Below are 24,604 nucleotides of genomic sequence, written 5' to 3' on the forward strand. Positions count from 1 at the left end.
TAACTGTTAACATAGGGATTTAATAAGAATACGGATGATTAGATGACCTAGGATAACCTATGAAAAATGACTTACGAAAACATTTTTGGTAAATAACTAGGTAAAATGATTTATATGGAAAATAAATTCCTAACCTTAAGTCTTCCAAACACCGGAAAATGAGAAAAATAATTTTCGAAAAATACTTTACGGGAGCCTAATGCTCCATTCGGTATGAAAGAAAAAAAAAATGAATGGAAGGGAAAGAAGAAGGGATGGATGAGACATTCCTGGAGAAGAGATTGTGTATTTCTTCTTTTTATTCAATTGGATAGAAGAAGACAATAAGATTATAATTTCCTATATTCGTTGAGAGTGAAGGAAAGAGAACATTTTAATTATTTTTACCATCATATCCAATAATATTTATAATATAGTAATTTATAGAGATAGTATTATTATTTAAAATATGCATAATTTAAGATAGTATTTAATTTAAAATTTCTATAACATTCCACTTGTTTTCCCTCCTTTCTTCCACCCATTTTTGGATGGATAAAAATTTGTAAAAGAAGAAGGATGACCTATCCTTTCTATTTTCCTTTTTTTTCCTTATATCATCTCTACCTCTACCGAACAAATGAAGTTCATTCATTCCTTCCTATTTTCTCTCCTCTCCACACCTCTTCCTTCCTTCCTACCGAACACAGCATAAATTGAAAAACTTGGCCTCGTCTCGAATGCCAACATTCGCTAAGGCTCTATGTAATTACAAGTTCTCTTACTGTTAAAAAATGAACACAGGCAACTAAATGACAAGACACAAAGGTATGGTAACAAGTAAAGATACCTTGAAAAACCTACATGTTATAAACCATCTTGCACATTGTAGTACTCTGTAGCAAGAGCAATATGAAATAGCCATTTATTTCCTTGTCACATGCTGATGTACTTATATACATGGAAAAACTTGTGTTGATGCAAACAAACTAAATAATAACACCAAAAAAAAAAAAAAAAAAAAAAAAATTACAAACAGATGAAAAGGGGAAAAATGTATAAAGAAAAAAGATATACATTTTTCCCTAGCTACAATCGTAGAATAGTTCGAAGTGTATCACAGAGATTCTGAATGGTTTGTTGCTCTTGCGTTGCTTGCAGCTCCTGGAGTGGCATCTCTTCGTAACACCTGTACGAGAAGCTATGGGAGATCAAGAACAAGTAACAGACGATAAACATTATGCAGTTCTCCATGCCAACAATAACTTTATTAGAAATAGCGGCGCAAACCATGCTTTTAGCAGAATGGTTCGAGTTTAAACAACAATTGTTAGCACCCCAAATATTTGGTGCCTTGAGAACAATAAGCAGAAATTTGAGCTTATTAGTGTTTTTGAATGAGAGAATTTAAAAAGAGGTAACAAGCCAAAGTTATATCTATTACAATATTATTGAACAAATTACTAAGTCTTACGTTTTGTGGTAAGCTAAAGCCTGGACTAGATTCATTAGTGTAGAACTTGAAGTCAGTCTCTGGCACACACTTGGAGGAAGGGGCACCTGCAGCACATAAAAATCCAATAAATGAAGCCCAGCTAAATACGGCGCATGCGCGCGTGTGTGTGAGAGAGAGAGGTGGAACCTCATTCTGTCCCCTTCGACCCTTTTTAGACTGTCCATCACCAGTAAAAAGCTCCTGCAGTGCTTCCACAGCTATGGTTCGACCATCGTCCTGATGCCAGCCTCCAAGCACATTATCAGACAAAAGTGCGATAGGTGATATGTCAGTTGCCCTCAAGAATGGAATGGGTACCGTATTACCAGCTGCGTATATTGACCAAAGCTACAACGGCGATGAACCCCAATTAAGCAGGCATTTAACTTGCACCCACAACCATAAGAATTATAAAGCAAGACTTGTGATGTTTTTGAATCAGTTACTATTCACAATGTCAGCTGACGATGAAGTAGGACATGTTCACCATATTGGGTTGATGAAAAAGTTTAGCTGAATTCAGCCATGAAATCATCCAAATGTAGAAAGGATAATTTTTTCAGGAAAAACTGTCTCTTTCTACTTCTTTAAATAAAATAATTAAATAGCAAGGTCTTGGCCCAACTGATTCTTCTCCCCCCTCCAAACGGAAGGTTGAGGGTTCGTCCCCCCCATGAGAGAAAGGGGTGGGCGGGGTGGGTGTGTAGTATAGCTACTGGGAAAAACAAAAACAAAAACAAATAAAATAAATAAATAAATAAAAACCGAAGAAGAACAAGAAGAAGAAGAAAAAAATGGAGTTTTAGATGTATAAATTGAAAATAATGATAAATCTCGGCCATAAATTGAAAAAATACAAAAATCTGGCTATCTAATAATGTGTGTGTTTAGAAGGATGAAATTATAAATATAACATTCATGAATGGTTGAAGTGGCACTTATAGTTATTGAGATAAAATGATAGTAAACTGACCAAGATGGTTTAGTCATGTGCTGCAGCGGACAGGAAATGCACCAGGTAGGAAATATAGCATTCATGAATGGTTGAAGTAGCACTTAAAGTTTTTGTATGCATCTAAATATTAAACATGGAACCATTTCAAGACCAAAGGGATAGGTTCCTAAGCTGCACCTGGTTCCACTTCTATCCAAATTAACGCTTTCTTCCAGATCAAATTTAAACATGAAGTTCATAGTCTAATGCTTTATCTGACTCCGATTGGTGATTCAATTAAACATCCACCAACTCCAAAACTCAGCAAAATTTATCCATTACCAGATTGACAAATATTTAACCACAAGCTGAACTTTAAGTCATGAACCCTGTTTACTCCAAAAGCAACATTACACAAATTGATGGGACACCTCTGATCTTTATTTATTTATTTAAATATATATTTTTATGTTATTTGGAGCAATTATGTAGTTCCGAGTTAAAATTACCTTATCTAATGCTTTCCGACTGACAGTTTCATTTTTCACTGTGCTATTGATCGCCCCGCCACCACCTCCTATCTGTGCCTGAGAAATGCTATTTGCCTTGGAGTTCTGCTCATTAGAGGCTAATATTGAAGGAGAAAATGATTGCAATCCACCAGCCTGGAAGCTATCAGCAGCAACACCCACTGCATTGCCCACTCTGTCAGGGCATCCTAGTGGATTAGACTTACTCGAAAAAATGTTGATAAAAGAGGGAGGAAAAAAAAAAAAAAAGGAACATGTATCATACATAAATGTAAATGGAACGCTACTCATACAAGACGGGGAGGCAGTTACTAGTCAATTTCCAATTTGCATTTGTAATATAACAAAAGAATTTTTTTTTTTGATAAGTAAGTCAACTCAACAAGATCCACCATGAAATGAAAATGCATCAAAGTAGTAGGACTTGTCTATCATTACAAATATACAGTATCGCAATTGCTCAATAAACCTATACGCCTATAACTATATACATATTGAAAAATAATCTGTTTTTCAGAGAGAGTAGAACCAGATTTTTTTCCATTAAAAAGATGAAGAAAAAGCAATCATATATCTAGGCACCATTATAAGTATTTGAAGTTTATGGTCAGTAGAATACCTGCTGTCAAGTGATTTATCCCCTGCACCACTGAGAAAAGGACTTTTAACATTCCCCGAAGCATGTGAGGATTCTTTGGCATTGGGAAGTGGTGTCTGGGTAGCAGTCTTATCTATGTCAACTCCACCACGAACAATTACAGTCCCAAAGTTACCTGAGATAACATATATCCCACACAAACCATCAATAGCACTCACAAGATGATGCTATCCTTATTCAGATGAAAGATGTTTTTTAAAGAAGCATGAATTCACTCTTACAAGCATGCAGAAGGGTGTTGGAAGCTGTATTGATCTTAAGTTTTGTTTTTGTTTTTCTTTTTTTTCAAGATCAGGACATATTTCCTGTTTCTTCAGCAAAAATCCTGTTATTTATATTAGATATTGCAACAAGTAGTCTTTGTAAATATTAATGAGTATTTAAGTAGTGCTAAAATATAGATCCTGTCAACAAAGTCTAATGTATAAATATAATTGAAAAATACATTTTCATGGTCAGGTTTGCCAATTTGGCAGTACAGAATAGAATAGATCATACCAAAGACAATTTTTTTTTTTTTTTTGATAAGTAAGATTTTATTAAAAAAGCTCAAAAGGGGAGCGGAACCCAAAGAAACAAAAGGGCCAAAGGGCGCCTTAGACCTTCAGAGAGGCCAAAAAAACAACAATCTTCTCCGTAGATCTATAATCTCTCCTTGAAACCCAACAAAAAAGAGTAGAAATAACAGAGAAATTAAGCATAGAAACAAGCTTCTTTTTTTCCGTCAAAATATCTCCTATTTCTCTCGAGCCAATACACCACCAAATACAAAGTGGCATAGTCAATGCCTCTCAACCCCAAACCTCCAGAGCCATTTACCAAGGAGAGCCTTATTAAAAGGCAACAACCTCCTTAACCTAAGCCTCCAAACCGAATTGGACGGCACACTTGATCCCACCGAACCAGGTGAAACTTGAACTCTTCTCCTCCCCCCCGTCCCCCCACCCAAAACACAAAAGAAAGTTGCATTGCAATCTTTCAATTCTCTCAGCCACTGAAGAAGGAATCTGAAACAGAGAGATGAAGTAAGTAGGAAGACTAGAAAGGGTGCTCTTAATCAGGGTAACCCGACCCTCCTTGGACAGGTACTGCTTTTTCCAACCCGCCAACCTCCTCTCAAATCTATCCACAACCGGATCCCAGCTCCCCACACATCTCGAAGGGGCTCCCAAAGGCAATCCTAAGTAAGAAATGGGAAAAGAGCCAGTACAACATCCAAGGATCTGAGCAAACAATTCAATCTCAGGAACATCCCCAATAGGCACAAGAAGACTCTTGCCAACATTAACCTTAAGGCCAGAAACAACTTGAAACCAAATCAAAACGCATCTCAAATACCTCAACTAGGGACGCATTCGCATCACAAAACACAATAGTGTCATCTGCAAACATTAAATGGGAAACCTCCAATTGACTAGCAACATCCCTGCCCATTCGAAAAACTCTCAAAAAACCCAGCTCCACAGCCCTCTTCAGCAATCTGCTAAGAGTCTCCATCACAAAAAGAAACAAGAAAGGGGAAAGCGGATCCCCTTGTCTCAAGCCCCTTGAGCTAGAGAAAAAACCCGTTGGAGCTCCATTCACAAGGACAGAGAGCCGAGCGCTAGAAATGCAAAAAAGAATCCATCTCCTCCACCGCCCACCAAAACCCATCCTCTCCAACAGGTAGAGAAGGAAACTCCAGCTCACATGTCGTACGCCTTTTCAATATCCAGCTTGCAAAGAACACCCGGAACACCGCTGCTTAAACGAGAATCAACACATTCACTAGCAATAAGAACTGAATCCAAAATCTGACGACTTCCCACAAAGGCATTCTGAGAGTCAGAAATGACGCCATCCATCACCTTTTTCGACCTAGAGGCCAAGACTTTCGCAATCAACTTGTAAAAACATCCCACCAAACTAATAGGGCGGAAATCTCTAACATCCATTGCCTCTCCCTTCTTCGGAATAGGAGCAATAAAAGTTGCATTCAAACTTTTCTCAAAAGAGCCCTGCACATGGAAGGCATGAAAAGAGCCCATCACCTCCTCACGGACCACCTCCCAACACTCCAAAAGGAACCTCATAGTAAAACCATCAGGCCAGGGGCTTTATCCCCATTACAGCTCTTCAGAGCAGAGAGAACTTCCTCTTCTGAAAAAGGCTCTTCCAAAACAGAGCACTCTTCTCCCGAAATAGAATCAAAGTGAAGCCCATCAAGCAAAGGACGCCAACCTGCTGATTCAGTGAACAACTTCAAAAAGTACTCAAAAACACTCTTACAAATCTCCTCCTCTTTACTAAACAACACCCCATCCACCCGAATCCTCCCAATGTGGTTGCCCCTTCTGTGAGCATTGGCAAGTCTATGAAAGAATTTAGTGTTATTATCACCTTCCTTAAGCCACAAAGCTCTAGATTTCTGTCTCCATGAAATCTCCTCTATGACAGCAATCTCAGCAAACTCTGCTTGACACTTCACCCTCCTAAGCTTCAAAGGAACCGTCAAAAGACCCAGACTCTCCATCTTATCAATATCAGCAATCTCAGAGAAAACCCGATTCTTCCTCCAAGCCAAATTACCAAAAACCTCTTTGTTCCAAACTTTGAGATCATTCTTCAAAAAACGTAACTTGCCTGCCAAAGAATTACTAGAAGTGCCAGCCACTCCATACCCCGCCCACCAGGATCGGACTCGCTCCAGAAAGCCTTCAGCCCGGAGCCACATATTCTTAAATCTAAAAGGGGATCTTTTGCTACGCAACCCGCCACAATCCAACAATGGAACATGATCAAACAAAGAACGAGCCAAAGTGGCCTGAACAACATCAGAAAGCCTCTCCTCCCAATCACTCGACACCAAGAATCTATCAAGACGAGAAAGAGTAGGAGGAAAACGTCCACTGGACCAAGTGAAAGGCCTACCCACCAAAGGCAAATCAAATAAACAGAAAGCATCAATAAACTCTGAGAAAGCCATCATATCAACCGTCCACCTGCCCCTGTCGACCTCTCAAAAGGGGAACGCACAACATTGAAATCCCCCCGATACACCAAGGCAGCGACCATTACCTACGAATCTCCCCCAGCTCCTCCAAGAGCAAATGGCAACCACGATCCTCCGTAGGCCCATAAACTCCAGAAAAAACCCAACGAAAGCCATCCTCCACCATGGACAAAACATAGGACGCCGAGAAAAACCCAACCTGAGAGTCCAATAAAGAGATCCAACGGACATCCCACATGATCAGGATACCACCCGAAGAGCCAATCGCATCCAAGGCAAACCACTCCACGAATCTCCCACCCCACAAACTTCGAACAATCACATCCGACATCGAGGCAATCTTGGTTTCTTGAAGAGACACTAGATGACCGCCCGCTTTCCGAATCACTGATTTCACCACTTTCCTTCTAGCCGGGTCGTTGAGACCCCGGATATTCCATGAAAGAATTTGTAGCTTCATAGGGAAACAGTAGTGTTGACCGTCTCACCCCTCCTTCCATTGGCCCTCTCCCTAGCCCCCCTCCTCTTCCTTTCATAAGTAACGAAAGTCGAGGGACTTGGACTCCCTCTCTACTCTCTCTCCACAGGAACACTCCCCCTACTATCCATTCTACCCGCAAACTGAGCATTAAGAACATCAAGGAATAAACTTGTCGCCTCCTCCATCCGACCCTCAAAAGACACACCTAAAAGAGAACCTATCTCAACTCCCTTTTCCTTCATCCAATCATTCTCCAAATCAGCCAACCCTGCATCAAATCCCATCCCTTCCGCAAAATTCCCATCCGGTCTAACAACAGCCAAAGGTGTAAGCAAATCAAAATCAAACTCACATCCGTTCCACAAAACCATACCCAAATCCCCATGAACAGAGGAACACGACCCATCCTCCCCGTACTCAACAGATGACAAAGATGGAGAGCAGCTAGAAAGTGGGGTCCCAAACACCTCATCAGCCAAAAGATCATTCTACTCGATAAGAGAACCCTTTGACACAAGATGAGCCCTCAAATCATTCAAGAGCACAGCAGCTGAAACATCATGAATATCTTCACATCTCGGCCCACACACAGTAATTCCGTCACTACTAACATCACACAACCGAGAGGAACCCATCTCAATACCACCGTCTTCACCAGGTCTTTTCTCAAAAATGGGCACCGGCTCCCTTTCAAAAACTGGGGACAAGCATTTTGAAACAGAAGACACCACTCCTTTTTTCGGCACCAAGCTCCTTCATGATACCCCGCAAAGGTGAAAAGAGGAAGAAGGGAGATAAGGAGAAGGATCAGGTGAAACAAAAGACATACCCGATCCTGAGTCAATCTATGAAACCGGAATCCACTTCTGCTTTTCCTTTCTAGACCATCTTTTGTGAAGAGGGGGAAATAGCACTTTCTTTTTCATACGGTGTCCCTACATATGCCCCTTAGGACGCCGAATTCTTCTCGATCCTTCTGGGAAAGCTCTGGACGGATGAATGTCAACGTCTTCCACAACATCACATAAAGGCCCGTAACGGTTGCCCAATGCTGCCCAGAAAAAACATTAGGAGAACCTGGTCCTCCCTTCAATTCACAACCCAAGTCAACGAGTCCTTGGCCAAGACATACAACATCTAATGAGTGGGCCGCTCCACCTCCATCCGGACCACAAGATGACAATTTAATCCAGGCTCACCAACCATAGGCCCACAAGAAGAAAATGAGTTCGATCCAGAAGCTTTACCCACCAGCCCATTATTAGGCCCAACCACCGATTTAATCCCAAAATCGGCCTTACTATTTTTTGAAGCCCAAGATTTTGAAATAAAAGTGGATGCAGCTGTCATCCACTTTGAACGGCCAAGTCCTCTGTGCCAACCACGTGTATGGCCGTCAATGTTCCCCCTCCCACGCGCTTGATTGACGTGAGAAACACCATGGTGACGCTCCTTCCTCCACATATGCGTGAACGCCGGACGGCCAAACTCGATGAGACCACCACCCTTATGCCTTTCCCGGGATCTCTCTTGCCGTCGAAGATCAGTCCCATCCGAAAAGCCTTCTTTCCTTCTCAGAGTGAATAATCTTCTAAAACATTCCTAGTTTCGCTTCCATAGATCGTCCCTCCATTCCTCCCATCTCTGAAACTTAGCCAAACCTTTCTTCCCCAAAGAGTCCCACCTTAACCATTCTGTCTCCTTCAGCAAGTGCGAACCATTACCTCCTTCCAAACTATCCGTCGTCGGCACAAGTTCGGGAGGCTTCTCTTCCCACATCTTCACTTTGTAGCAGAGACGATCATCGTGGATGAAACCAAAAGGAGGATAAACCTTGCCTTCGGACACTGTGATGCGAACCCTTCCAGCGTCAATTGCTTCATCGACATCCACCCAGATGAAACCACCGCATAGATCATCGATCATCACAAACAGGGCATGACTCCAAAGATGGAGAGGGAGACCATACAGCGTCACAATCTTCAGGCCCTTACCCTTTAACACCTCGGAACACCCCACCCTAAAACTCCAAGATTCCACTCATAATGTGGCCGTCCCCCAAACACGGCGACCTTCTTTGAGCACACGAGAAGCCTCCTTCAAAGAGGGGAAGCGAAATAGCAACAAAGAATCCGGTAGAGGAGAGGCCACAACCCCGGAAGAAACCTTCCAAACACGAGAAGCCCAAGCCGCGATTTGAGCCCTATCACCCACATCCTTGTCGAACTTACCCAACAAACACGATTGAAGGTCCTCTCTTCTTCTTCCAACCGAATCATTATCCAGAAAAAACGAATGCCCTCGATGGAACACTATAAATGATTTTTATAGTGTTCCTTCACACATGAGATTTCACTGTGGTCTTGGTAAAAGATAGATGAATTTTATTAGCATAAGAGGGGTAAGACCCAGATATAGAGGATGTGAAGAGACAGAAGAAAGAGAGGCTGCCAAAGAATAGGAAAACAAAAATGTCTCACTATGCGTGCAGTGAATCGAGAACATCAAAGGAGAAATCCCTGATCTTGCTGGTCCACATCATTCAAGAATATGTAGCTTCTACAACCAACAAAGAATGCAGCCAAAGGCAAACACTTGCTGATGTCAGTTTATATGAGAATTGCTACTCAATATTAAAGAATCAAGACTGTTATCAGACATTTAAAGTACCATTTGCTACTTAATTTTCTGTTTAAACTATAAGGATCTCATAAAGCTCCCCTCAACCTTCCCAACTCCATATAGACTCATCCACATGTTCCAAAAATTTGTCTACCCTTTTTCCCACTCCCATTCTCAATTTGTTGCTGTGCCAATTTGCCAAAGTCACTATACAGTTGCATGGTAGAATACCTGTCCTTCTAGAGAATAGAAGTCAGATCATATGATATAAAGATCTCATCAAGACAAGAATACCTTCTGCAGCCAGTTCTACACCTTCAGATATGTGCTGCTTTTCCAAACTGCTCACAGTGGGTACACCATTGTTACCTTGAAGTCCAATGTTATGAAGCCTTGATGGAACAGTATCTCCATAATCTTCATTCACTTTGGGACCTCCTATTGACTGTTAAAATTAGCAATAGTAAATACAAGTTTGAAGGATTTTTTGAAGAAAGGAGAGAGACTGCAACAAGAGTCATACACCATCTCCTGGCATTGAGGTCCCTAGAGAAGTACTTTGTTCTTCCAAAGCCATCGAGGCTCTAATCTGCCTTGCTTTGTCAATCTTGGGTAACATTGCCGAAGCTCCAGTTTTGCATTTTTCAATGAATTTGTGCTAAGTTTCAAATATAGAAAAAATAGGTGCAAGTAAGATTTGAAATATAATAACCGAACCAGATATGCATTAAGTCAAACCAAAAGGCACACACACACATATATATTGCTAAAATTGGAAAATATACATATATATATATATATTTATAACTTGGAAGTATCCCTGCCTATTTGAACAGCCGACTTATCTCCCCGGAAAAAGAAATCATCCGTTCCACATGTATGGTGCAATTACCAGGGGATGCCCCAAGGAATCAAAATGCATGTGTTTAATTTCATGCAGTTCATGGTTTCCGGAGGCTTATGCATGTGTGTGTATGTATAAAAATGGACCGTGCCGTACATTATTAACTCATCATTGAATATAAAATTATGTCAAACATTTGAACTATGATCATCAAAACATGCATTCCCAACATTTTTTTTACCAATAACTTTCATAACTACTATGCGTGTTAAAGAATTTTTGTTTGACTGGCTCTCTTGGAAATGAAGCAACCACAACAGTAATATGGTAGTAACACCAGATTATTATTTTTTTGTTCGTAAATAATCGTAGTGTTTATGGCCCACAAGGCAGCATGTTCTACCAGAATACGAAATTTTCCAAACAATTAAGGCACTATTTCACATTCAAAATTCCAAGGCAGAAGTGTAGCACTTTAACAAATAATAATAAAAAAATGCAGATAAACAGATAATGCCAAATAACAATTGTATGTCCCCACTCCCCAGTAAAGTAAAAAGTGATAACACTGTAAAAGAATCAATCATTGAACCAATTGGATACAAAAAATTCCATTACCAAGGCACCGAAAAAAAAAAAAAAACTGACCATATTTCTAATTTAAAGCCTTAAGAAACAGCAACTGGTTGTATTTCTATTTTCCATATTAGAATGATTGTTTCCGTGTTGATAAACATCATGATATATATAAATTGCCGAAAATGCACCAGATTTCAATAAAATTTGCATTATATCCAAAGCCTTAACATGGAAATAGACACAAACACACCTTAACCAAAATTATAATTTTAAGGTAAATGAAAGAACCACGTGCTTTTGAAGACAATGGACTGAATAGCTAATTCAAAGAGACTGTCAACAAGAGGGCACAATTGGCCAATCAAAATGCCCCAAGTTTTATAAAATAGAGGTTAAGAAATCAGACACCTTGAGGAAGAAAAAATCAGAGAAAGTATAGGACTCCTGAGAGGAATTGTGCTTATGAAGTGGGGACAACATGCAGGAGTTCTAGAACTATCTACTCAGTAAGTGTTTACTGACAGACTTTTTCTAAATGAGAGAGGACTCTGAAATATGTGAGGTGAATTATATAGTAGTAATTGGTCAAACATCCACAGATCTCAGAAATTGTGATTTCTTGTATTTATACCAAACTATTCTGACATACCTTTAGCATCTCAGCTGCAGTAGGACGCAGACGTGGTTCTTTTGTAAGGCACTTTGCAACAAAGTCATGGAACACGAGAGACCTGAAAAAGCAAACTACCTATGCTTAAAAACTATACTATATGATGCTAATAATTTTAACAGTGCATGGCGGCACTAATGAAAGCAGTAGCAGGATGGAGGATGATGCATATTTTCTTTTATGAATTGTGGTTGGACATTTGGCATGTTGATGCTAGAAAAAATGGCTTCTGGAGGCTGGATTAGGGGAGCACATGGGGTTTAACCAAGAGGAGTTAGTTTTGACTGCCAAACCTCAAGCCATTTATCCTCGATGAAAACATGGGCATGCCTTAATCATCATAACAGTCATTGGGAAAATGAATCTATTGAGAATCTCCTTGATAGTATCAACAGTTGGATGACACTACTGTAGAATTTAGCTGAAGTCCAGTTAAAGATGAGAATTGATGGTGACTAGGAGTTCCTTCTACAAAAACCATGGGGCTTCGGAAGAACAAAACCCATGCGAATTGAGATTATGCAAAAATATGAGATCTAGAAACTACACAGCACACAATGGCTACAAAATCCATTAAGCTGCCCTAATATAGCAGGGATCAACAATTACTGATTGCATTATTTGAATTTTAAAGTTCCAAGCCAGATGCACAAAAACCTTCTCAAAAGGTAAATTCAATTTAAAAAGGTGAACTTTTGGACAGAACGGCGCTAAAAGGTAACTGAAATAACAATTCACAAACCATTTCTCTTTATCCTCAAGCATTGGAGCTGGTTCAATGGATATCATGAACAATACCTATCACAGGCAATAAATGCGTTAGGCTCCTATGAAGTCATTTATAACTACAAGAAGTTTTTTACCATGACTGAGAAAAATTATAGCTTAAACATTTCATTCAACCCTGGACCATTAGAATGAAATCAAAAAAATAAAAACAAAAAATAGCTTAAGCATTTCAGTCAACCATGTAGAATTAGAATGAAATAAAAAATAATAATTAAAAAAACAAACAAATAATAGCTTAAGCATTTCATTCAACTATGTACCATGAAAATGAAATGGCATACTCCATTAACTAAAACAAGGAACCACAATTCACCTTGTTCTGATCTAAGAAGAATTTATTAACATTTTCTCCAAACGAGAATTGAATGAATGCTATAAGTAATAATTAATCAATTCATAAACATTTTTTTTTATACGTAATCAGTTCATAAAAATTTAACTGTTTATACAGATTGAAAAGAATATTAGAGGGCAAAATACACCACAAACTTCGTAGGTCCAAATATAAAAAAGGAAGTGATTGAAGAAGCTCATGCCAAGTGAAGAAGTTTCCCCAAACCAAGTTCAGCCCAAACTGATTGAGCTTAAACACTCAAGCTCACACTTGGCTTGGCTCGGCTAGGCTCAACATGATATTGTGATCTTGGCTGCTATTGGAAGGACATACTTTATTTCTATCAAGTGTTCAAACATGCTGGCGTTAGGCTTCTCACAAAGCCTCAACTGAACTTGATCTAATGTGTCAGAGGTAGGGCGTTACATCTCTAAAGTTAGAAGTGCAAGCACCTGTAATATATATGCCCTATAATATAAATAAATATGTATATGTGATGTGTGCATGTAGAGAGAGAGGGAAGAAGATAAAGAAAAACATGTAGATTAAAAAGGAATATTTGAAAGGATAAATCTGAGTTTTCATCTTATGAAACAGGAATATGGAATGCAGGTTAGTGGAATTTATAGTGTCAAGATTTGAGAGGTATATTAACCAAAATAACTTCATAATATAATTTAAGGCAGGCCTAATATATAGGATCAGGAATAGGATACAGTCCAAGCCAGCTCAGCTCAAATCCAAGTACAGCGAGGGAAGAAGATAAAGAAAAACATGTAGATTAAAAAGGAAGATTTGTGAGGATAAATCTGAGTTTTCATCTTATGAAACAGGAATATGGAATGCAGGTTAGTGGAATTTATAGTGTCAAGATTTGAGAGGTATATTAACCAAAATAACTTCATATATAATTTAAGACAGGCCTAATATATAGGATCAGGAATAGGATACAGTCCAAGCCAGCTCAGCTCAAATTAACTACAGCGCAGTGCAAAAAAAAAATATAAGGCTGAATGGGTGGTGCGGGGGATGGTGGTGTTCGGCCAACTGACAGTACTAGATAGGACATTAAGATAAACGGTTAGTGACCAAAGAATGTATAAATACGATATTAATTCACAGCAAAGAGAACGCGAATAACAAGCCGAGACTGAGAATATTTTATCTCTTTTATGAACCTCACTTACTATTTAAAGGCAAGTACATTGCTATAGCTCAAAGTATCATCCAAAAAAAAAAAAAAAACAATCGCTTTTGTCCCCTAAATTCCATACTTCCTTGGTTTAGAAGAGTGAGCAAGGCGGGTCCAGCTATTTGCGATGACACAACAAATTCTGGTTGTATAGGTGCGCCACCAGACATATATGGAGAATACCCGCTTTTACCTATAACGCTAGTCTCTTCTTTTTCTGCAGCATTGCTTTCTATGGATGGAATGACTTCTCCGGTGATGGACGACACTCTAAAGAGTTGTTTGAATAACGAGAATTGCCCTTTGTTGTTCTTTGTACGACCGGGATATAGTTTCACATTTGGTTAATAGATTACTTGCCTTGATTAAGGTATCCTAGTTTGGGTTGCCAATCTGAATACCAGAAACAGGATTCAAATAGCAATCATCATGACATGTTCTCGTAAAAAGTTGGTGGATTAAAACCTGAGAACTGGTCCAATTTTGTACAGAAGATCAAACCAGAACGATGTAACGAACCAACATCAAAAATTAAAAAGGGCAGCCAAAACTTTGCCAGCATATGATCTTTTAAGAGTCAAATGAAATACGTCTGCAACCTGGAAGCTGACTGCAGATCACGTTTTTAGACCATTTGGTGGGCCTAGGACGAGGTTTAAGAACTAGTCACAGCTATGTTCTCGTTCCAGGCTGTTTCTGGTTTGAAAGTTAACGTGGGAAAGAGTGTGATTGTTCCTGTGGGGGAAGTTCAGGAGGTGGACACTCTGGCTGCTGTTCTAGGATGTGGGACGCAACGCTTTCCCATCTCGTACTTGGGTTTGCCGCTGGGGGACTCGGCTAGGAGGGTGGGAAGTTGGAACCCGGTGATTGAGCGGGTCGAGAGAAGATTAGCGGGTTGGAAAAAACAATATCTGTCAAAGGGCGGTAAAGTTACGTTAGTGAAGAGCACTTTGTCAAGCCTTCCAACGTACTTTCTTTCGCTTTTTCATATTCCAACCTCTATTGTAGGAAGACTAGAAATGCTCCAACGTAATTTCCTTTGGGGGGGTTGCGGTGAAGAGTTCAAGTATCATCTTGTCAAATGAGAACAGGTTTGCAGGCCTATTCGGTTGGGAGGGCTTGGAATTAGGAGATTGGCCACTTTCAATTGTGCTCTTCTTGGTAAGTGGCTTTGGAGATTTGGTAAGGAAAGACATAGATTATGGAGAAAGGTTATCTCATGTCGCTTTGGGGAGGAGAGAGGAGGGTGGTCAGCTAGATCAGTCAGGTCTGTTGGCGGAGTGGGGGTGTGGAGGGCCATTGGTAAGGGGTGGGATGCTTTTTCCAAACATATTAGATTCAGAGTTCGGGATGGAAGAACTGTCCGGTTTTGGGAGGATCCATGGTGTGAGGATAGGCCTTTGGCCCTTTTGTTTCCCAGGCTTTTTAGGATTGCTGTTGACAAACATGCAATGGTTGCTGACTATTATCGCCTTGATAGTGGAAGGTTGTCTTGGGATGTGCGTTTCCGGTGAGCTTTTCAGGATTGGGAGCTGGATGATGTCACTGGGTTTTTGGCTCTTCTTTACGGACAGGAGATGGAGGGGTCTGGGGCAGATTCCTTGATTTGGGTGCCTTCTTCTCAGGGGATGTTCCAGGTCCGGTCCTTTTTTGTGTGCCTTTCTGGTTTTCATGGTACCTCATTCCCATGGAAGACGGTGTGGAGGTCTAAGGCGCCTCTTAGGGTGGCCTTTTTTGTGTGGACTGCTGCTTGGAGTAAGATTTTGACGTTGGACAACTTGAGGAAGAGAAGACATATCATTGTTAATAGGTGTTGTCTTTGCAAGATTAATGGAGAGTCGGTGGATCATCTTTTGTTGCACTGTCCTGTGGCTCATGATTGTTGGAGTTTGATGTTTGGCCTGTTTGGTATTCATTGGGTCATGCCTCGGACATCTTGGGAGTTGTTAGATATGTGGAGGGGCCAATGGCTGGGGGCTCAGGTCAGAGTTTTTTGGAGGGTGATCCCTTTTTGTATTTGGTGGAGCCTTTGGAGAGAGCGTAATGGAAGATCTTTTGAAGGAAAGGAATCCTCCATTGGGGTGTTAAAATTTTCTATCATTTGTAATTTGTTTTGTTGGGGTCAGGGGAGAGACTACTCCTCTCTTGAGGAGATTGTTGACTTTATGAGTTCTTTGAATTCATTGGCTCCGTTTTGTCTTTGTATAGTTTGGGTCGCGTTCCCCTTTTTGAACGCTTTTAATACAATTTACTTATCAAAAAAAAAAATGTTCTCGTAGTATATGGTTATGAACATCAACATCCATAACAAGATAACCCAAATCTAAAAAGATAAAAAAACATAGTTAATACAATGAAATTACAGTGAAGTGAATATAAATTATAATGCAATACTACATAGCAAAGTGTAATAACAATTACAAATAATAATGTAATAAGCAAATATATATCAATACAAAAGTGTCAACTAACATACAGAAATCCAAATGATTCAAGTTCACGCACTTACCCTCATTGGATGCACTGTTGATCTTGGAGGAAGTCCCTGAAACAGTAGTACAAGCAAATTAGAACCATTAAAGACCCGCTTGCCCTAAAAGCTTAAGCTTAAACTATGGGGCAATATATCCTACTACGAAGCACAGGCACTTCTATGAGGTGCCATGTCTGTGTCGGACACCAACTCTTCATGGACACTCCTGGACATGTCTCCAACACTTCATGATTGTGTCCATCTATGTCTTATGTTTTAAAAAAATATGGCATTAAACACATGTCATATCCCATTTGACAACATATCCCACACTCTGTCTTGTATAAAACATTTAGAATGTGACACATCGGTGTCTCTGTTGTCACGTGTCCGTGTCCATGCTTCTTAGGATCCAATAATATATATCAAGGTCTCACACCCTCCCTCATGTGCAACCCCTTCTCGCTCGTGGAGAAATACATACAAAATAGAACATGAGAAAAAATGCAAATGGAGAGACTTGAACCAAAGATTTACATGATCAAAGCTCTGATCATATTAGACAATAAGTTGCTCCAAATCTTAAGTTTATAGGGAATAAGTTAAACTACGTAGACCAAATTCTCATAAACACACAAAAGTTACGTAAGTGTCAATAATTGTATATTAAGTCTGGTGGACTATCATATACACATACATAAAAAATAAAATAGTGTTTGACCAATAAAAAATTTTAGGATAGGAGTTGATACCAGATTACTCCATCAATAATAAAGTAACTTAGAAATGGCATATTAAATTATCAACCAACAGTACCAACTTTCTTTCTCTACATTCGTCTCCATTACATAAGAACCAAGGTCAGTTTCATATTGGCACTACTGCACCGGTTGGGCAAAAAACAACTAAAGGAAATGGAGATGTAGGGAAATAGGATTGAGACAAATCAACCTAGATTTTCCTGGAAATGTAAGACCATTAATGCACTGAATAGATATACCTCAGCCATCTCAATTGCAGATACTCCAAGAGCCCAAACATCCACCTGAAAAATGAATGTTATATTGAACCAGAGAAGTTAATTTGACCAGTTATATCTAATATTGCAAAAAGATATTTCAATGACATGAATGCAAATTATCCACAAAAAAAAAAAAAAAAAAGAATTAAAATGAATCATATCCAGGTATTGTATTTCAATCATACAAGTAACATACTATAAAGCATTAAAGTTGCTAACTGAAGTGACCAACGGGCCAGTGGCCTAGTGGTATCAGGCCCTTACTTCCCAAAGGGAGGTTGGGGTTCAAGCCTCCATGAAGGCATGTGTGTGTGAGTAACCAACTAAGAAAAAAAAAACGTTGCTAACTGAAGTGAATGACAACAATGAAGAAAATATTACTTTGCACTACCAGTTGAACCTTCCACATGTTACCAGACGTTCATCTAAGCACAAGAATTAGATAATCTTCACATCAATGCAAAGGAAAAAATATATGTCAAGTTTATTGCATTCATACCATTCTCATATGCAAATTTATCAAATGTAGAACAACTTCACTATGTTGGCATGCACTTTAAATCAACCATGTTTTCCACATATAAATAGTCTGATAGTATTATTCTTCTTCTTTTTCCTTTTATTTATTTATTTTATTTTTTTATGAGTATAAATTGTCTGCTACTCATAACCACAACTCCCAACACACAAACCAAGAATTTGGTTTTTTAGGTTGCAAACACACCTTTGTTTAGCTAAAAATTGCTAATATAATAGTTACTCCTCTTTTCTCTGCATAGCCAAACTTTTCCATTTAGCTGTGGTTCAGTCAGGAAAAGATGCCAACCGCATTATATCTCTTGTCAAACTTAACGTACAAACAGATTATAAAATTTCATTTATTTCATACGAAAACCTCTAACAACAATGAGACGATAAGGTCCTATGCCATTGCCTAGAGTCAACTTTAGGTTGAATATGACACTTTGAAATTATGGTACAAAAGCACTTGCTACTTTCATATCAACTTACGTTATAATACAAAATGAAGACACTTAGACATAATACTAAAAGAGAGCTGACTAATGATTTTTGAAGAACAGAGTTGTTTACTAATTTATATTCCGTACACCTCTCAAATATCAAGTCCTCCACCTGCTTAGGCAAGCGATGGGTGAAACACCAACTAGTGTAAAAATTATCACTTATCTTTTTCAATCAAAATGTTTTAAGGAAAGCAGCATTCAGCAACATCGATGAAATTATCCAAGGAGATAAGCATCAGACTTATGCATTCGTTTAGCCAAGCTACACATAAACTGAAATGTACATTATTAAGGAAATGCTATTTGCTATTTCAATCTAAGGACTTTCAAATGTACATTATTATACCTTTCCATCGTAGCGATTTTCCTGGATAACTTCCGGAGCCATCCAATGGGGAGTGCCAATGAACTGAAAAATAAACAAAATATCACCAATAAAAGATTCCAATGATTGACTAAAGAGAAATTACCACCAAAATTCAAATCAATTAGTACAGCAATACCAAGATAAGGAGATTCAAGAGAAAAAAGGATGGTACACGGGCAGGGCCTTGAGACAGATTATATATAATAATGAAGGGAATCGCTTTAATTGATTGCTTGCAACAGCTTACCAATGCTCGTTAGCAGTGAAGTCCCTCAAAACAGAAATTTCAAAAGCTTTTGACTGGGCCTAGGATGTTAGAACAAATGTTGGCCAACAAGTGTTCAAAGACGAATCTTCATTAATATGAGCAGATAAAAAACTAAGGTGTTGTTTGATAAAACTGAAAATTAAACACTAAAAAGTTTAGGAACTGAATATTTTAAGCGTCGGAGTTTTTAAGTACGAACTGTTAATTGAGAACTACTTTGATTTTTGGTTGAATCTCAAGTGTTACAGTTACAAGTGAAATCTCCTTCACTTTAAATTTTATTCTACTTTACGTATATTTATTCTTTAAGTGATATCTAAAATGTTTTATCAAAAGGACGTAATTTAGTCATAATTAAATATTGAATTCAGTCATCAAATAGCACTTAAGTAAATGATTAGCCATCATTGTCGCCATTTCAACAATCCTCCATTTTTTCTTTGCAAAGAAACCAAAGTAGTAAGAAAAGTAAGATTTTTCAATAACAGATTTCGTTTTTCTCTGATGAGAAAGCAACCTCAAAAGAACAGGGACTTCCACATAATTTTCCTAAATAGGAATCTCGCTAAAATTTAATTTAGATGATCCTCGAGTTAAAACTACATCTGATGAAGTAACCCAGCCATCCATTGTGCAGAAGATCCATATTTAACCAGAACTACACTACAAGCATACTCAATGATGTAAACATACCGGTATTGTAGGTTCCCACAATATTTGTTGATGCCACTCACTGACCCTGGTGAAGACTCAAATTTCACAATTCATACTTGCAACAATTTTGAAAAGACTAAGAAAAGCCACATAAAGAGGACAACAACAACAACCAAAGCCTTTTCCCAACTATTTGGGATCGGCATCATGAATCCTATGTTTCCATTCTGCTATATCTAAAAAGTCACACAAAGGAGAATCTGATAATTATAAACCATCCCAAAATTTCATTTATCATACAACCTAAGGAGAATCTCATACAATTGATAATATGTATCAGAAATTTTACTGCAAACTGCTTATCAGAAAACTAGAAAAAATTTACTGTGTACTCCTGATTTTAAATCGTTAGATAAATGAATAAGTAACCAAGTAATTCAACAGGAAGAAAACCGACAGAAGAACATATCATGTGTTAAGGGGAGAAGGCCCACAATTAAGGAAAAGGAAAAACACTACAGCGTTTAACATATAATTCTTTGCTTCTTGTTTTTGAACATCTGTTTTTTTTTTTTTTTTTGATAAGTTCTTGTTTTTGAACATCTGTTGACACTATAGTATTGGTCTTATGAATTTAATAGATACAAGAATTTTTGCTTATCACTTGGAACTTGCTTCAGGAAAAGGTTATGTGATATCTGACTTATTTTCCGACCCGAATCACCTGGGCATCACCTTGAGCACATTGATACAACTTTTGATCCATATAACACAATTTTCAGAGTAGTTATTAAGTAAAACTAATCGAACATAATTGTCCCAATTCAAAACTATAATTTATCTATATAATAGTTAAAGCATTAGGTTTACCGTGTTACGCTTGGACATGGTCCTTGTCAGCTGTGCTGCAACCCCAAAATCACCTGCTCGTATTGTGAAAACGGTTACTCCAATTGTGGAATCAATATGCTATCAGAAGCAAAAGAATTACAAGATGTACACTCCACGTTTTGTTAAGATTTGGTCAAATCACTTGCTCTCCATCCTCAAATTGGGAAGAAGGTTCATAAATTTATGAGATCATGAAGATACAAATTGCTATGAAGAAATGTGGTAAAAAGCACTCACCTAATTTCACCTCTCCTTGTTCAGTCAATAAAATATTACCACCCTTAATATCTCTATGTACCTTGAAAATTGAGTGCAAATAAGATAGACCCTACATCAAATGGAAAAGATCTTCAGAACAACAATCAATGGAGTAGAAGAAAATTAAAAATAGAACTGAATATTTGACCATGTCAAACAAAATTATCATCTAAAGATTTTAACCTTTATCAAACAGAAAAATCAAAACTGATGTTTCTTTAAGCTTCATTCAACATTTCCAATTTTTGAAACTAATTTTCTTTTTTTCCATAACAATTTCAATATTCAATATAACCAATCAGATTAAAGGGTACCTTCAATGCTTCCCTACATATATATGCTATTTGACACTCCTCTAAAGCCTCATCTGTGATGTTCATCAAGTCAGCAACACTTCCACCCCCACAGTATTCCATTACTATCTGTCAAGACGTTGAAAATTCCCATTATCGTAGTTAGATGAAAATTATCACCCAAATTCCACATACCAAAATGGAATAAAGAGATAAATAAATGACATTTTTCAACTAATAAAAAGCCCATAAATCTTTAAAATCCGAGCAACACAAGTGAATGTTCTTGTTCCTACCCAAAGGTACTCTTCTCCCTGGTAGCTTCCCAGGTATCGAACAACATTTGGATGATTACATTGCTGCAGCATCTCAATTTCGCCACGAATTTCTTCATACCCCTCCTCCTGAATGCATAAAGCATCACAATTCATTTGCAACAGTTAACCCAACCCAATCAATCATCAAACTGAATTACAATAGAAGAACAAACATACCCCTTCACTTAATGATATGACTTTGATAGCAACCAACTCTGAAGTTTTCAAATCTCTAGCTTTGTAAACAGCCCCATAAGAACCTTTCCCTGCCATTCCCAAACAACAACCTCCCTCAACAATCGCATATCACAATAATACATATCACAGTCAGCTCACTCACATTCGAAAACAAATGTGGAGTTGATATCACATAAATTATATAGAATCACAATTAATTCAGTTATAGAACTTTCAAAAATCACATTAAACTAAGTTTTCATGAAAACACACAAGTAAGATAGTAAATTTACCAAGCTCGTGGAGCAATTCGTATTTAGTAGAAGGATCTTCCCTCGTAACACTGTCTGGAATTGAACTCGAAGACAGTTTGCTCGCCAGTTGCTGAAGCCGACCTTCCTCGTGCGAAGACGAAGCACCACTCCCCTTCCTCTGCTTCCGTAACCCTAATTCCCCCACAGCCTGCATACTCGCCACCGCCTTACTCATCGTCGAACCATCCATACCTCCACCACCACCACTAGTCCGCCTCACGAAGGTCCCCGAAATCGACTCCCCATCTCCGTCTCTGTCCCTCACCGTCGATCTCACCACGAAAGTCGAAAAATTCTCCTCCTCCTCCTCAACCCTCTTCCTCGGACTCGCTCGATTCCGATCCAGGTAATTCGAACCATGGGGCTTCCGCGCCGAAGAAGAATACGACTGGTTGCGATTCCGATCGGTCTTGACGATCATTGTCCCGGAGATGCTTCCGCTGTACTCGTCTTCGTCGTCGTAGTCGACGGCGACACCGAAGTCTTTGGGGACGCGTTTGAGGAGTGGAGGAAGAGATGCGTCGTCGTCTTCGTCGTCGTCGTCGTCGTCTTTGCGTAGCATTGTTGCGTATATGTCTTCTTCCACTTCCTCCTTGCGTTGTCGTAGCGATTTTGGGTCCGAGTGTTGTCGCTGTGGTTTTTCGTCGTCGTCGTCTGTGGCGTAGAGGTCGGACTTGTTTGGGCCTCTGCGACTCCGGCGAGAGGTGGGAGAGAAGTCCATTGAGAGAGAGAGAGAGCTGAGCAGAATTTGGAACTACTGCAACTGATCGGTGGAAGATGTAAAATGGGTCTGGGCCCTTGGTGATTGGGCCTAGTAGCCAACAAAACATATTCTGTGTAAACTTTTTTAGACCAACATATTTTCTAAAAACCTATAAAGTTTGGCCCAATAAATCTTGAAACCTTGAGATCGGTTAAAATGTTTTGTTGTGTTTCTCACTCAGACTGAAGAGTCGGGCACTGAAGACTCTTAATTCATCATTTTTTTTTTTTTTTTTCAACTCTTAATTGATCATTTATGTACTCATTTCTTTATATCTTGCATATATTGACCAATTAAAAATATTATGTCAAGGAATTCTCTACAACTCCTCGGCTTTTAAAGTTATTTTTTCTTCAAAAATTTTAAACTTCAACATAATTTAATTGTATTTTTAGAGTGTTATAAGTAGGTACTTTATATGGTTGTTTCTTGGTTAAATCAGCTTATATAGGGTGACTTTTAAATTATGCAATGAAGGGTAAAAAAAAAATTGGTTGTCTTCCATAAGTTAAATGGTTTTAGTGGCAGTGATTTGGTGCTCCGAAATCATGGAAAACCTATTAAGGTAGGTAGATTATTTCATCATAATAATGCTAGTACAAAGATTGTGGAGGCTCTTGTGCTTAATAATTGAAGTTGCAATGAACAAAGCCTCTCCATTTGAAAAGATAAGTCTTTACACTTCAAAATATCTCAACCCATTTTCCTTCTCTTTTCATTCTATTTATAGACTTTTACAATTGTTCTAGAAGCTTCCCTTTTAATCTTCCATGTTGGACCGATCTTTGGGCTCTTTTCGATCACCTGCTCTTTTCCTTTGCTTTGAGATTGAGCTTTTAGATTGTCTCCATGGATGTTGGGTTTGATGGGTGGTCATCTAACCGGGCTAAATGTTCTTTCCTGATCCAGTCTTTAGTGATATGGGTCGTACCCGGCCCAGTCCATTTTTGGTACCTTCACTTGCCCCTTAATCTCTCCCTAATTGATTAGGGTGAGATTACCAAAGAGTTGCCATTATAACATGACAGCTCGAAGTGGTGACGTGGGAAGTGAGTAGTTGGTTCAGAGGCCCACGTTTTGAAATTTGAAATATCATCATTGTCCTGACTCCTCGGTTGACGAGTCATTTCTTCTTTAAAACCCCCTAACCTTGCAGTTTATGTTTTTCTCATATCTCCCCATCAGTAACCAGATCTCCTTCGGCGATTCCTTCTTTTGCAATTCTTCACCCTTCATTTCGTGGCGGTACGTTCATTGGATCTTCTTTCTAAGGTTAGTTTTAATCCTTTATTGCTTCTTTGAGGACTCTATTCTTTATTTTCCTTAAAACTAAACCAAATCTAAGGGTTTCCTTCATCATTGTGATGGTTCCTGACTTAGAAACCCTTCGATCGAGGTATGAAATACCCAATAACATTTCCATTAGGTACTACCCGAGGGCTTGAAGGAGAGAACTGGTGAGGATCTTCTTCCTGGAGAGATCCTCTTCTCCGTTCTTCACTTAAACGTAATTAGATTCCATTTGCATCCGTTTTTCCTGTTATGTCTTTAATAAATTAGGGTTTTCTCCTCTTCAAGTTAACCCCAATTTCTTTAGGGTGATATCAGTTCTCTTGATCTTAAACCATGACAGAAATCTAGATCTTGATATCCTGGACCTTCTCCTCTACTATCGAGTTACCAA

General features: G+C 38.7%; 1 protein-coding gene across 3 annotated transcripts; it reads right to left on the reverse strand.

The window, feature by feature from the left end:
* Positions 1-878: 878 nt before the first annotated feature.
* Positions 879-22,916, reverse strand: LOC132302758 (serine/threonine-protein kinase 1). Of its 3 annotated transcripts, XM_059799693.1 has the most exons (18): positions 22,137-22,915; positions 21,844-21,932; positions 21,646-21,753; positions 21,371-21,478; positions 21,036-21,126; positions 20,778-20,830; positions 18,965-19,027; positions 17,573-17,617; positions 16,609-16,644; positions 12,527-12,582; positions 11,764-11,845; positions 10,215-10,349; positions 9,986-10,136; positions 3,558-3,711; positions 2,918-3,113; positions 1,622-1,822; positions 1,454-1,539; positions 879-1,168 (listed from the first exon to the last, which is right to left on the reverse strand). In XM_059799693.1, the coding sequence occupies exons 1-18, from the start codon at positions 22,876-22,878 to the stop codon at positions 1,069-1,071; spliced, it is 2,496 nt and encodes an 831-aa protein (XP_059655676.1). In that variant the 5' UTR covers positions 22,879-22,915; the 3' UTR covers positions 879-1,068. The 3 variants fall into 3 exon arrangements, with proteins under 3 accessions (XP_059655676.1, XP_059655675.1, XP_059655677.1); XM_059799692.1 differs by having other exon boundaries at positions 1,454-1,822; positions 22,137-22,916; XM_059799694.1 differs by lacking the exons at positions 1,454-1,539; positions 1,622-1,822 and having other exon boundaries at positions 22,137-22,916.
* Between the last annotated feature and the right edge of the window lie 1,688 nt (positions 22,917-24,604).

The sequence above is a fragment of the Cornus florida genome, unplaced genomic scaffold (genome assembly GCF_030987335.1).
Source record: "Cornus florida cultivar Cherokee Brave unplaced genomic scaffold, ASM3098733v1 CherokeeBrave_3.0.0_Hap2_Chr04, whole genome shotgun sequence".
NCBI lineage: Eukaryota > Viridiplantae > Streptophyta > Magnoliopsida > Cornales > Cornaceae > Cornus > Cornus florida.